We start from the raw sequence: 15,010 nt of genomic DNA, 5'->3' as shown, positions 1-15,010 counted from the left end.
TGATAGGAATTGGGGGGAAAAAAATTTGCCTGATAATTAATCGCAATATTAGCTACCAAGAACTGTGCTGATTCGCTGCGGTCAAAGTACTGCATCTGCAAACATGGTTGAGATTGGCAAGTTTGTGATAAATCACTATCATTCTCGAAAACCTACTTGACTTTTGCACTTGCCAAATAATTGAGTTAAATGAAGACGTAGTAGGCATCATTCAAGTCTCTGTGGTGGTGGCATTAATCTCTGCAGTTCCCCAAAGATGTCTAGTTGCGTTGATTTACTCTCTTGGAGAAGGGGGATGGGTGTTCCAGTGGTGTCCACTTAGTCCTTCCACTGTAGTCCTCACTCAGAGAGTGAGGTCAGAGAATGACTATGGGGATTTGCCAATTACTAAAATGTATTCTGTATGTTCTGGACTGGGGAAATAATCTCCAGTCCTACTCTGCATTAGAAGTGGGAACCCCTTTATTACTTGACCTCCAAAGACCGCCAGTCTGGGGAATACCCTGGCAGTCCAGTGGTTAGGACTCCACTCTTTCACTGCCGAGGGCCCGGGTTCAATCCCTGGTCGGGGACCTAAAATCCCACAAGCCGCGCTGCACAACCAAAAACAAACAAACAAAAAAACCCCCAAAGACTTCCAGTGTGACTAGTGGACTACTGTAATGTTTTGGGACTCCAGGGATTAGTGTCAGTTCAGAACCAAGATACAGTAACCCCAGGAAAAGGGCAAAAATTAATTTATTTGAGGTGACATAAATCTCAAGATTTTAAAAGAAAGATAAATGAGAGTCGAACATGTTTGTAGGCATGGAAAAAAGTCCTATAAAGAGAAGAGATTGTAATTATAGGAGAGGGTAATTAATAGAGCAGGATTTCTGAGAATACTGCAGAGGATGACCTCTAGTGCAGTAGTGGAAGGATCCTTCCTAAACAGGAGGGAAAGATAGGTATGTGCAGCAGAAGGGCAAGAGGATCGATAGTTGGCACTAGAGTGGTTCAAGTTAAGGATCTTGGGTGGATGAGGAAGAATGTAGCGCTAAAAATACCAGGGAGGATTGTAGTGAGAAACTGGAGGAGGCCAAGGAACAGGAGAATTTCCTGTGGTTGAACAGGAGGACTGGCAGAGAAGTACAGGCATTGTGGACGTTCCAGTTTAAAATGTCAGCGTCAGAGCGGTCCTGAGCAGTGAAGAGGTGTCGTTCAGAGTGGGATCTTGATTGCTCTCCTGGAATGGCAGTGAAGGTTGTAGGAATTGAAATCAGGGAACTCTGAAGCAGTGGTACTGCGTGGATCAGCTGTGTCTGCATTCATGTCATGTAGAGTGATGGCTGAGATGGGTTAGAAAGGTAAAGAATGAACCTTGAATGAGTATTGGGGAATATGGGCAATATTAATGAGAGGAACAGAGGATGGTGTACCTGTATGGCTTGAACGCATAGGAAAAGAAGTAGAAAAGGACAATAATAAAAACATTTACTAGATGCCAGCTATGATTTTAAGTGCTTTCCTTGTATTGCTCAATTATAATAACACCAATAGGTAGGTAGTGTCAATATTCTTGTTTTACGGATGAGGAAACTGAGGTACAGAGAGCTAGAGTAACTTAGCTCAAGATCATATACTTACTGAGTAGTGGAGCTGGACTTGAATGCAGGCAGTCTACCTCAAGAAGACAATGACACTATTCTGCCCTTGCTCTTATGGCATATGCTATATAAAAGCCTATAAATGATCTAGAAATGGTGGAAAGTAGGAGGTTTCCTGTTTTCCCTTCTAATTTATAGTGAGTGAAAGAATAAGTAGCTTCTTTTCAAAGGGGATTCAAGAGATGTTTCATCTAAGGCTGAAGTAGAGGAGTTTTTGAAAAGGTTGAATAGCACAGGGGAGTTACTTCAAATGGGGTAGGGACTCTAGGAGGATGGTCAGCTGACAGGTGGTGGGGAGAGAGCAGGAGCAAGAAGAAGAGAGTAAGTGAGAGGTTAGATGACCTGGGGGTTTGCAGTTATGCTAGTAGCCAAGGCTGACAGGGATTGGAGGCCAGTCAGTGGGTCTGTATGTTGCAGGCAGGTGTAGGTTAGGGCTGTAGGTGGTGTCAGAGACCTGATGGTTCAAGGAGACTGGGCTTTCCCTATCTTCATGAAGTATACTCCGTTCACTGTTTTATTATTGTTAAACTTAGTTTAGAAAGCAAAAGCCTATTCTTATGTCTCACTCCTGTAACCACTTCACGACAGCACTTTCCATAATCTTTTCTAGTTCACTTTTGACATTATCTTGGTTCTCCTTGCTGTCTTTCAGCTGATCCAAGCTCATTTATGTAGATTGGTCATTGGATTGCTGGTATGCTAATTAAGGGAATTTGGATTTTCATACAGTTGCTCACAGTTTAACACCTTTCAACTCAGAGACTTCATCAGCAGTATTTTTGCTTCTGCTTTTTTCTGTTCTTATTTGCTTCCACATAAATCTGTCTAGATGGTCTAATTTAAAGATGTATGACTCTCTTATTTGGGAATTGGGGGAAAAAGGGCTGTGCAATCAATAGGCTTTTGAGCAGTTGGGCTGAATGTTATCTAAAAAATATTCTTACGTTCTTGCATGTTATTTAAAAGCATTGTACTGAGAGACATTGTGGCATAATGGGAATCAGTTGGGATCATTTAGATGTGGGTTTGAATCTCAGTTCTCCACTTATATTAATGGTATAATTTTCTTAACTCTTAATCTGTAAAAAGTATAAAGTAGTACTTGTCTCTTAAAGTTGTTAATGGGATTAGAGAGAACATATGAAAGTAGTGTAACGTCTGGCATATAGTAGTGCTCATTAAATAGTAGCCATTACAGTTGTTATAGTCTAGTTCTGTATGGTTATTGCCTGAATTTCATCTTAGATATTCCTGTTGCAGCCCCTGAAATGTTACTGTTTCATGTCCTCCATATTTTATGTTTCCAACCCAGAATATTAAACTCACTGGACATACATTCAGTGTGTCAGTGGTCCATCTTTCCCATTTGATTCAATGCAAGAGGGTGGTGGACAGTCGGTATATTTAGCTGTCTCTCATGTCTTATGTACCTGCTTCAGATAGATGGCTCGCCACACAGCTAATGTGGTAGAACTATGTATGGCCTTGGGACTGCTTGATAGGAAATGATGCAGCACTTTGCAGTGTCTGCTGCTCTTGGAGGTGGCAGTAGATTTTTCCCTACTTGCCTAAATGTTTCTTGTAACTCTTGCCACTTCACTTCCTGATTTACCTCCCATGAGGAGAGACTCATACTTGTTAGCTTTGGTGGTATAGTTTTTTACCCTATTTTGAGGGGCCTTGTTCTTTTACTCACTGAAGTGGTTTTGATTCTCTTTTTGCTCTGTTGGTTTTTTTTTTCCCCCTTCCTCTCTGTTTGGATTCCAGTCTGTCTATAAATTCTTATATTTGTGAGTAGTCCTTTTACTTTCTTTTCTAGCAGATGGTCTACTTTTCACTGATAGTGAATGTGAACCACCAGGATGATAAAGTATACGTAATTCACACCCATTCAGTCACTAGGACAGCCATAGTTGAAGTGAAGATCCTTGGAGAGTACTTGTATGTGTGTAGCTATTTGGGATTCTGTCTCCGGATTGTAGTATGTGTATAAGTAGTAGAAATCAAAGAAATATGTTCTAAAACATACCTGTGTTCATTTTAATGAAATTATTATTCTTTATCTTTACAGGGATTTGTGGAACTGACTATATTTCCCACAGTTGCAAACTTAAATAGAATCAAGTTGAACAGCAAACAGTGTAGAATATACCGAGTAAGGATCAATGATTTAGAAGCTGCTTTTATTTATAATGATCCAACCTTGGAAGTTTGTCACAATGAATCAAAACAGTAAGTTACATGCTTTAAAAGTCGATATTTCTAACAGTTTTTTTTCCATTGATTGGATTAATTTTTTTCAACAGATTTTTCTTAGATTATTATTAGATTCTGGTTCCCAATTTATTTTTTCTGATTATAATTTCTGTTACTTCTACCACTGCACACATTTGGTTCAAAAAATTTTACTAGCTCTGGCCAACATAGTAAGTTATTAAGTTTCCTTTCTTCAGACTGCAGTTTTAAAGAAGTACTATCAGAGAACTTTAAATAAATTTTCTTAGCCATTTTTCTACTTTAAAAGTTTTAAAAAAATATTAGTTTCATAGATATTAATGTAATCTTCAGTAAATTAGATGATACTGTAATCTGTAGACCAGAAACTACTTTAAAATATTCTATAAAATATTTGACAGCTTTAGAATATCATATAAAAATAGTCTGAAATATCTCATTCCTTCACCTTAAGTATTGCATCTATTGAGGCTACTTCTGATTTTTATCAGTAAACTTACATCTTTGTGATCAGCTTTATGTTCTGCATCTTTCATTTAAATACTTTGTTTTCACCTTTCCACGTATAACATGATAGACTTCGTTTTTTTATTGTTTTTATGGTCAGGTAATATTCCATTTATTCAGTATACTGTGGATGACATGATTATTTTCTAGATCTTTTTTTTTTCTTTTACTTTGAATTATTTCCTTAGGAAAATAGGATTACTTATTATTCTTTTATGGCTCTTTTTAGCATTTCACTTGATTGTGCCCTGGGAATATTTGTACTGCTTTAAATACTGTCAACTACATTTGAAGGCACTTGTTTTTTCCGTTTTGATAGCATTGGATTATATCATTTCTGTGATTCTTAGTATTTTGGGTTAGAATGCCCCAAACTGTAAACTCTGTTTAGTCAAGGTGATATTTTAACTAGTCTGTATGTATAATATTTGACTTAACGGCAGCAGTTCTCAAAGTGTGACACCTAGACAAGCAGCATCAACATCACCTGGGAACTTGTTAGAAATGCAAATTTCCAAGCAGTACCCCAGACCTACTGGTTCAGAAACTGGGGATAGGGTCTTGCAATTTGTGTTTCAACTAGCCTGCCAGGTGATTCTGATAAAAGGTAAAGCTTGAGAAGGAACCACTGCTTTAAGGGATTGGGAGGGTTGAGAAAGGGGACTTACCAATAGACATATTTATTATCCCAATAATCATTGGTTTAAAATCTTTGAAACTCAGAAGAGAAAACGGTGTTGGGAAAATTCAGGATGTCTCTGAATTGCTCATGTGACTTCCCGTTCTATAAAAGTGAGTGGTTGAAATTACATGCTTTTACAGCCACACTTGTGGAACTGACATGAAAAGACTTATTACAAAATCATCTGCATCCTCTTTCCCCCAGAAAAAAACAATCATTTGCCTTTGGAGCAGTAAGTATGTACCACTAATGGATGGAAAAGGCATGTGTAAAAGAGCAGGTAGGGGAGCCATTACCTTGCCAGAGGCCAAAATAGCCACCCTGTCGAGCCTAGAACTCTGCATTGATGGCAGGGTAAGGAAGCTTCTCCATCTGCCAGTCACAAAACAGTGTTTGCACAGCTGCTTTACCAGTTGTTGCTGCTCAGGTCTCAAAGAAGATAACCTGTGACAGTGCAATGACAGGAACAGTGGACTTCAAATCTGTTGAGAAAGCAAGCTTTGCTATGTTAATTTTGAGGTGATGATATCCCCTAAAACTTTTCTCTAGTGATGGGGAAGATACCTCATCACTTTTAGTATTATAAAGAAAGAAAAGGAAGTCATAAAGGAGAATATTTTCGAAGGTTAGGTTAGGAAATTGGGAACGATAGAATATATTTAAACTTTTCTTTTCAGGTAGCACCAGAGCTCTCTTAACCATGGTCACTTAGTATTTTCTGCCTGGCTCTAGAATCCTGATTACTTTTTAAGAGAGATGACAGTTATTTTTGCTGGCGTTTGTTTATTCTCTGACTTGTTCAAAAGAAGATTTGAGAGTGGTTTTAGAATTTTATTAGACAACAGTTTTTTAAAGTAGCTAATGAAATTAGCACAAAGGGTAAAAAAGTATAGGATGGTGGGTACCACACTGTTCAGTTACTAGAGGAAAACTGTAGATTTGGTTTTGATATTTCTGGTTGCCATACGAAAGAGGGAAACACTATTGTTTATAAGATTTGTAAGGCAAAAGACAGAAACCTACCAGTTATTCAGAAGAAATACTGCTTAGCAGTTAGATGTGAAAGGTATCTCCTGTGAATGATGTTATTTATTTTTAAAGAGAACTTTGGCAAAAGCAGATAGTTAAGGTCTTTAGCATGTCCCTAGATACTTCTGTTACTTTTCTTGTTTCTAAAGTAACTTTCTTTCTCTAATGAAGCAGTAAAATTTCTGCTAAAGCTGAAACAGAAATTAAATGTAGCAGATTTGAATTGAAAGTTAAACTTAAAACTCAGTGGTTAAATTTAGTCTTGAATATGTACAAGAATTCCTAACATTCAAAGAAGTAATATGCTACTTCATCACATTTTCTCCTTATTTGTTTTAAAGTTAAGGTGCCAGGCCCTCCTATTTTTAATGGCAAGAGTGTGCTTACCTTGGTTGAGATTCAGCACCTTTGAACTGCAGGGGTAATGCAAGGAAGGGAAACATTTAGATAAGGGACTAAAAGGCATTTCTACCTATTTGATCCAGCTAAACGGTAGCTGAGTTGTTAAATTACCTGTGCTAGCAAATAAAATACCTGTTGGTTATGTAACATCTATAAGGCTTCTCTTTCTCTCCGTCTGTGTCTCTGTCTCTCTGTCTCTCTCTGTCTCTCTCTCTCTCTCTCTGGCTTATTGTCTGCCAGGAAAATAATTTAAGCACTTGAAGTTTCTCCAAATATATTTTCTGTTTGAATCTTACATATTGTAGGTATAGTTTGCCTCCATAGAAGCTATGTCTCTTCGGTGGTTTTTCTGTTTGTATTTTCTTTTTTCTTTTTTTTTTTGCTACATTTCTCTCTTCTTAGAATAAGGTAAATGTAGGTTTTACCAGAGAGACTGTTTCTGTGCGTGAGTAGCCTACAGTGGCTGACATCTCTTTCCTCCTTGTTTCTTTTCCTTCCCTGGATAGGCTTTGCTACTTTGAGAAGACCTTTTTTATTTTACTTGAAAAGTCTCCACTTTCCTGAGTTTCAAGAATCAGTTTAATTCCTGTCTCCTGTCTTCATTTCCATTAAGGAGTGGCAGTAGAAATGAAGCTAACTTAAGATATAAATGAAGTAACTTTGAGTGATTGGAGCAATTTTTAGAGTGACTAGAATTGATTTTTTAAATTGCTTTTTTTAAAAAAAAGATTTTCTAGGTCCTATATTTTAATACAGACGTCTACAAAGAGATTTTAAATGTTATTATTTTACTGATATCATATGGTAGAAGTGGTTGATTCCTTTATTGATTATGGTTAAGTAATATGGATACTAGTTTTATATTTTACCTCAGCCCACAGTGCCTCACTGGCAGTTGTTTTAGTAGTATTGCTTGGAATTTAGTTGTCATAATTGAAAGAACTTTGGGGTTTGTTTAGTCAAAACTTCAGCAGGAATTTTTCCTATACTATTCTACCTTCTGCTTGAATACGTCCAGCTCAGGAGAGCTTACTATATTTTAAAGCACCCCTTTCATTTCTGAATTCTAGAAGGTTCTTTATTACATCGAGCCACAGTCTGTTTTGCTATAATGTTCACAAACTTATGCTAGTTAAAAATTGTTTTCCCATAAGTTTTCTCTTTTCCAGTCTAGTATCTCAATACTTTCAACCATTCCTCATTTAAAACTCTTTCCAAATTTGTTAGCCATTCTCTTTGCCGTGCTCTGAATACTCTCTGGTTTGGCATTGTGTTTTCTTAAATGTGGTAACCCTAGAACTAGATAGGGTTCTTCTTATTTGGACTTCTTGTAATCACAAATGCATAGCAGTAAAGCCATTTTGTTCTTATCTATACTCATTATTTCTAGTGGCTTGAAATTCATTAGCTTTTCACAAATAGCTACTTTAAAGTAATTGACTCAAGTTTGAGCTTGTTATCAGTGAAATACCCTAGGCTTTTTCATAGAAAAACTTGTTAAGGTAGAGTTTTCTCTAAGCAACCTTATTTCATGGCATCATTATCAAATGTTGTTTCAATTATTTTTGAAAGTCATTTTTATTAATTTTGATATTGGTTCCATTTCTGGAAAATGGATTTTTCTGTTGGCTTTTACTTATTTATTTATTTTATTCTGTATGTGAATTATAAGACAGAAGAAAAAACTGAGTGTTGACAAGGATATAGAGTAGAACTCTCAAACACAGCTAATAGAAATGTATATTGAGATTGAATGTATACATACTCTATGATTGGTGGTCTCACTCCTACGTGTATATCCAATATGTTCACCAAGAAGAAAGTACAGAACTGTTCACAGCAGCATTTGTAATAGTCAAAACTGTAAACTACCTGAAAACCCATCAATGGTAGAATGGTAGATTGTGGTATATTCTTACACCGTTGGAATTCTAAAAGTAATGAGACTGAATGACCAACAGCTAGATGCAATGATATGGATGGATTTCACAAACTTAATGTTGAATAAAACAAGTCAGACACGAAAGAATGTGTATTAAGTTGTTAATCTATCTGATTAGATGTCAGAATAATAGGTTACCCTTGGTGGTAGGAAGCAGGGCTAGGTTAGTGATTACAAGAGGGCTTCTGGGAGGCTGGTAAAGTTCTGTTCTTGCTCTGCATGCTGGCTGCCTTGGTTTTGTGAAAATTCATTGAACTGTATACTTAGAGTGTATGTATATATTTCTGACGTATATTGTGCTTCCATGAAATTTTTTTAAATGGAGAAAAAGTTTACAAATAATTAAATCTTAAGTTTTGCAAAATCTGCACACACAGTTTTAAGAAGCACACGTTCTTTATCTGACAAAGAATTAACAGATTATTTTAATTTAATATAGATATTTATAATAGGTTCTTGGAGAAAATTCTTTTGATTACCTTAATTTACTAGTTTTTAAGTATCCCCTACAACATTATTCACCTTTAAGCTTTGTTTCCTTAAGGAAGAATGGGGATTGCCATGGTGGTAGTTATAGGGCAGGGGCATATTTATATTTTGCAATCATTATTATTCTGAAAATTGGAAACACTTATAATCTTGTCTTGTAATTTTTGGCTTTTATTAGGTTATTATGGAAGGAAACATTTTTGATTCATATTATGAAAGGAAACACTGAAATCCAAACCATGAGAAGATTGTTCCTCATAACTGACTTTCCAATAGATTCCATTTATAATGACTCACCATTTTATTTGGACCACTTTACCTCTTCTCAGGAAATAAGATTAAGTGAGAATAGTTTTCCATAAAAAAAAAAATGAGTGGTTTAATATGTAATATTTAAATTTGGCCTTTTGTGTAACAAAGATCTTTTTATTTTTGAATTTCACAGATAACTGGGGGATATTACAAGTTCTTCAGCTATCTTTCAGATTTCATGTTTTTGAAATTTTATTGAAAAGAAATTTCAACCTATAAATATACAAAGTAGTTTTTAAAATTAGATGGTATGTTAACTAAGTACTGGTAAGGATGCAGAGCAACTGGCATGTTCATATATTGCTGATGAGAATGCAGAATGGTATAGCTATTCTGGAAAACAGTTTAGCAGATTCTTACAAAGCTAAACTTATGTTTACCATATGACTCAGCAGTCCCACTCTTGGGTGTTTGTACTACAGAAATGAACATTAAATTCACATAAAAACTGATACACAGTTATTTGTAGCAGCTTTATTCCTGATAGCCAAAAGCTGGAAGCAACCCAAATGTCTTTCAGTGGACGAATGAATAAACAATCTGTGGTACAGTCTATTCAATGTAATACTATTCATTATAAAAAGGGACAAACAATAGATACATGTAACACCTTAGATAAATTTCAAAGACTTACTGAGTGAGATAAGCCAGCCTCAAAAGGTTGCATTCTGTATGATTCCATTTATTTGACACAGGGCATAGCACAAGGGGCTTTTGGGGATGGCAGAACTGTTCTATATCCTGATTGTGGTGACGGTTACACATGTTAAAATTTATAGAATTATATACCAAAGGAAAAAAGTTACTTTTACTGTATGATAATTAAAAACAAACAAAAAAAGATAGTATGTGAAAAAACAGTCATTTGTTTTTTATTGTGGTCCTGGAGTTTTTAATACCTTTTATTTTACTTATTTATCTAAGAGAAAGAAAGTGTTAAAATTATTGAGAAGTCTGCTTAACTACTTTCAGAACCTTGTGTTCTGTAGTTGTTAAAAGTCATAGTTAATAGTACATCCTTCCTAGTTAGGAGAGAGTTGGAGATGGGGGTGGAAATGGCCTCCGTCATATTGAGAGTGTAAGTTTAATGTTTTCTTTCATGGCTTTTCCTCTTTTATTTTCCCTATAATTACTCTGTAGAGTATATGAAACTTGTCTTTTAACTAGGTTAAAAATTTATTAAGCTAGTGAAATATCACTGACTTTACTTTGTGGAGTTATCTAATGGCAAGATGATAGACATAAAGGTGCGCAACAAGAATATGGCTCACAGTATTGTGTCTGATCTTGTTTTCTCTCTCTCGCCATTCCTTGTCTTTTTTCTTTCTTCCACTTCTTCCATATTACTTTAACTGATTTCAGTGAGGAAATGCGGTATGTGTGTGTATGTATATACATATATATATGAGTTATTTTTATGGAATAAAATTAGAAAATCAGATGAGAACAGTATTTTCATATTTCCATAAGGCTTCTGTGTATTGTTTTCATTCAGTAGGAAATAAGGCCAAGTACCTATTGAACAAATATTTTTTGAGTGCCCCCTGGCATTTAGGGGATATAACAGTGAACCATCCAAAAGTTCCTCTCCTTCATTAAGCTTACATTGTCACATACTGGGGAGTGGAGGGGAGCAGTATTATATTTTGAGGAATTAATTCCCATTCTGATTTGTTTTAAACATCTTAATTTCTATTAGATTATATAGCTTGTTGAATCCATTCAAATTTTTGCCAGATTGATAAAGAATAATTATTTCTTCAATTCTATGTATATTCTTTACATTTGTATTAAGAAAGTGTAGTGGCTTTGGCATTCTAAAATTAATGAAGGGTGTGATAGTCATAATCACATAGCATTGGCAAGTAGACTATATATGCCATTGCATTTATAGTTTAATAGTTTTAGTCTTGGGAAATAGAGCAACAGTTACTTGGCTAAAGAGCATTCCTGTGAGTTATGTGAGTTGATATAATGGTTACAAACAAATGGTGCCAAGTATTTAAGAAAATGCCTGGTGAAATATATGGCTTATTATTAAAGCTGGCTTTCTCTTTTTTCCCCCCCCAGGAGAAATCTCAATTATTTTTCCAATGCTTATGCAGCTGCGGTTAGTGCTGTGGATCCTGATGCAGGAAATGGAGAACTTTGCATTAAGGTTCCATCAGAGTTATGGAAACACGTTGATGGTAAAATACCAAGAACATGTTGAGTATACAGTAAAATCATGTTGGATTCAGTGACTAGAATCTTTTCATGAAAATTAATGGTACCTAAATTATAAATTAATCAGTTGAAATATACAGGAGTTGGAAGCTCTTTTTTTCCTTAAAGATAATTTTGGCTAACAGGAAAATAGCAATCAAGGGCTATGACGAAAAGCAACTCATTTCACTGTTGCTTTTAAAGCGAAAGTTATAAAACAAAAATTAGATGGTTGGAACAATTTGTCAAGATTTGAGAACCCACACAGTATTTACTCAGTTTAGAATTATAGCATTTTATAAAAGGAAGGATCCTAAAAAGTCATCTGATTCAATTCTTTCCTTTTACGGAAGAGTAATCTGAGGTTTAAAGAGAGTAAGTGACCTGCTGAATGTCACTAATTAGTAGTAGAGCCAAGGCTAGAACGTAGGGCTGCTAACACCCACTCTGCATACTTTTACTTTGTCTTATTATTTCTGAATCTTCTTTATTTCCTTGTATAAAGTTACAGCCATTATAATTATCATACATAACCTTCTGCCTACCTTTATTTTGCTTTATAAAATTAACTAAGATAAGGAAGTAAAAGACTTTGTTTTGTTTTTGCTCTTTTTGGATAGTTTGTGTGTGTATATGGTGGGGGGAGGGGTTTACCTTGCAGGGGGGTTGCCTAGTTTAGGGGGCAGGCGTGGAAGGTCATCATTGCATGTTCATGGGTTGGAGAAAGTCCATATTGGTTGTAATGTTTGGAGGGAAATTAAAAGGAACATCTTTTTTAATCTTACAGAAGCAACACGTATTTATTACTTAGAAATCAAACATAGTAAATAATGCTGCATAATGTAAATTTTTGGGTAGTCCTTCCCTCCTACCCCACTCCCTACTCCTCCTACTCCTTAAAGTCACAAGTAGGGTTAACAATCTGTGCAAGAATGTACTAACAGAACAAACTTGAAAAGTAAGTTTTGAATTGGATCTGGAAGGCCTTAACCATGTGGTAGTTTTAAACTCTTTTCTTTAGGCAGTATAGCATTGTCAGAAATGTTGAGAGGGGGATATGGTATGACCAATATTTTGGGAGAACACAGCTAGCAGTGACTAGAATTGAATGGAGATAAGAACACCAGTGGAAGGAGACTGTTGAGTTCCTGTAGGCAAAGAGATGGTAAAAGCCTAAACTAGGTTAAGTAGTGTGATCTTTTATGTAAAACTCAGCCTTTGATTCCCACTTTATGTTCAGTGTAAGTCTTTGCCCTTATTATGTCAACCACTGTTACCTAACTATATTTTTATATATCAATGTATGTATGTATTTATTTGTTGCAGAATTAAAGGTGCTAAAGATACACATCAATTTTTCTTTGGATCAGCCAAAAGGAGGTCTTCATTTTGTGGTACCCAGTGTAGAGGGAAGTATGGCAGAGAGAGGTGCTCATGTTTTCTCTTGTGGGTATCAAAATTCCACAAGGTAGATTACTAATTCTTACGTATTTCAGTTGATTTCATTTTTTCAATTGCATTTTTTTCTATGAATATGCAATACATGTATTTAGTATAAAATGAGAAGTATGAGCTTGATCCCCAACTACTTGAACCTCTTCTGAATCTTGTTCCTCTTTAATCCTGTCTTCCCTCCTTTCCTTTTCAAGTCTAATGTTCTAAAGTCGTCTCAATTCTTTCATTTTTTAAACTTTTGTATTGAAGTAAAACATACAGAAAATTACACGAATTGTAAATAGAAAGCTCAATACATTTTCACAAGTGAACAAACTCGTGTAATTCACACTCACATCAAGAAAAAGAACATTAACATTACCAGCATCACAGAGTACCCCCTTCTACCCACTTCCATTCACTCTTGCCCACCTGGTAGCCTCCTGCCCTAGGGCAACCACCGTCCTGATTTCTAAAATACTGTAGATTGATAACACCTATCTTTGAACTTTATTAAATGGAAGCATATGCCTTATGCTCTTTATATCTGCCTTTCTTGGATAACATTGTGGTAGTGAGATGTACCTTTATTGTTGCATGTAATTGTAGTTCATTCTCATAGCTCTACAGTTAACCATGTTATTGAAATATTATGTTATGTGTAGTCTCCTCAGATTATTAACTCCTCCAAGCCAGGGATGATGTCTTATATTTCTCCGTGTTTCAGTAACAGGTACAGACCCTGGCACATAGTAAAACCTGATCTGAATAGAACATTGAGTAGAAATTTTATGTCTGCCTTTACCAGCACTGTTTGAATTTATGCAATGCATCACATACTCCAGAAAAGCAGTTTCCTGACGTTATGGAGTAGATTCTGAATATTGTATGTTTTAAAACTTTTTTGTAGGCATTTTTAGTTTCCAAAAATGAATGCTACATAAAAACTGACTGAATATACAAGTAAAAATTATTTTTAATTAAAAAATTGGAAACTAAGAATTGCTTACCTCTTTTCAGGGTTTAAACTGGAGATACTACATGATATATTTTATTAATATTGCCAATAATATTTGGAGACAGGACTCTATCTTTAATCACATTCTTTTAGATTGCTCAGTAAAAAACATCAGTGGGCAAATAGCTAAAATTTCTTCTTGTGCATATTCTGTAAATGTTAAAATAACTTATATGTGGCAGAAACAATGTAGGTTACACTTTCAACATGTTTTCTGCACTGTTGATCTTTTTTCTAGATTTTGGTTCCCATGTGTTGATTCATACTCTGAATTATGTACATGGAAATTAGAATTTACAGTGGATGCTGCAATGGTGGCTGTTTCCAGTGGAGATTTGGTGGAGACAGTGTATACCCATGATATGAGGAAGAAAACCTTCCATTACATGCTTACCATTCCAACAGCTGCATCGAATATCTCCTTGGCCATTGGACCTTTTGAAATACTTGTAGATCCATATATGCATGAGGTAAATCATAGCTTCTTGCTTCTTTCCCTCCCACTCTTTCATGCCTAATCAGAAGAACATTAATTAAGTACTAAGTTTTTCTTAATTCTTCTTTCAACTGTTAGAACTATCACTAGAGAGAAAAGGTTTCTTCACCTGAAATATATAATGACATGAACTCCTTTTAAAATGCTGGCATATTAAAATTCTGTATTTTTTTCACCAGAGGGCTTAGTGTTCCAAAAGAGCTTCAAGTATACCTTAGAGTATAGGTTGGTTAGAATATAGGTTGATTTCTGTAACTGATTGTGTTACAGAATTAACATGAGTTTATGAATGTTATAATTCCATCTCCAGAACCTGAAATACTACAATTTCAAAATTAAAGAGCAAGATTTATTCTCTCTTCAGCGTATATAGAGGGAAGAGAAAAGGCTGAGGCAGGCAGGGTTAGAATTCTGGTCAATGAACTGATGAAAGTTTCCTCCCAATTTCCTCCCATCCCACATCTGGCCACAAATCATGGATCAGTTGATAAGCCCCATAGTGCTTTTAGGCCTCCTCAAGCATCAACTTTCTGGTGGTTATAAAGTGATTCATTGGTTATTGACACTCATAGCTTCTGTATAGGTTTAAAGTAACATTTGAATGAATCTCTAT

The 15,010-nt window shown here is 35.5% G+C and overlaps 1 protein-coding gene across 11 annotated transcripts in view; it reads left to right on the top strand.

Annotated features, from left to right (window-relative positions):
- TAF2 (TATA-box binding protein associated factor 2) overlaps positions 1-15,010 on the top strand; it is an 82,438-nt gene that overhangs the window by 5,636 nt on the left and 61,792 nt on the right. For 8 of the 11 annotated variants that reach the window (XR_014255832.1, XM_082434115.1, XM_082434121.1 and 5 more), the window contains exons 3-6: positions 3,718-3,878; positions 11,315-11,433; positions 12,776-12,917; positions 14,140-14,371. Coding sequence is in view for 10 of the 11 variants with exons in the window: in XM_082434115.1 (XP_082290241.1) it covers positions 3,718-3,878; positions 11,315-11,433; positions 12,776-12,917; positions 14,140-14,371 (654 nt within the window). In the remaining variant the exon portion in view is untranslated. Of the gene's footprint in view, positions 1-3,717; positions 3,879-11,314; positions 11,434-12,775; positions 12,918-14,139; positions 14,372-15,010 lie in introns of those variants that run through there. The other 3 variants (XM_082434122.1, XM_082434124.1, XM_082434116.1) reach the window with 3 other exon arrangements.

The sequence above is a fragment of the Balaenoptera physalus genome (genome assembly GCF_965194825.1).
Source record: "Balaenoptera physalus genome assembly, chromosome: 17".
Classification (NCBI taxonomy): Eukaryota; Metazoa; Chordata; class Mammalia; order Artiodactyla; family Balaenopteridae; genus Balaenoptera; species Balaenoptera physalus.
Note: the sequence above shows the minus strand (reverse complement) of the source record. Positions and strands in the feature narration are given on the sequence as shown.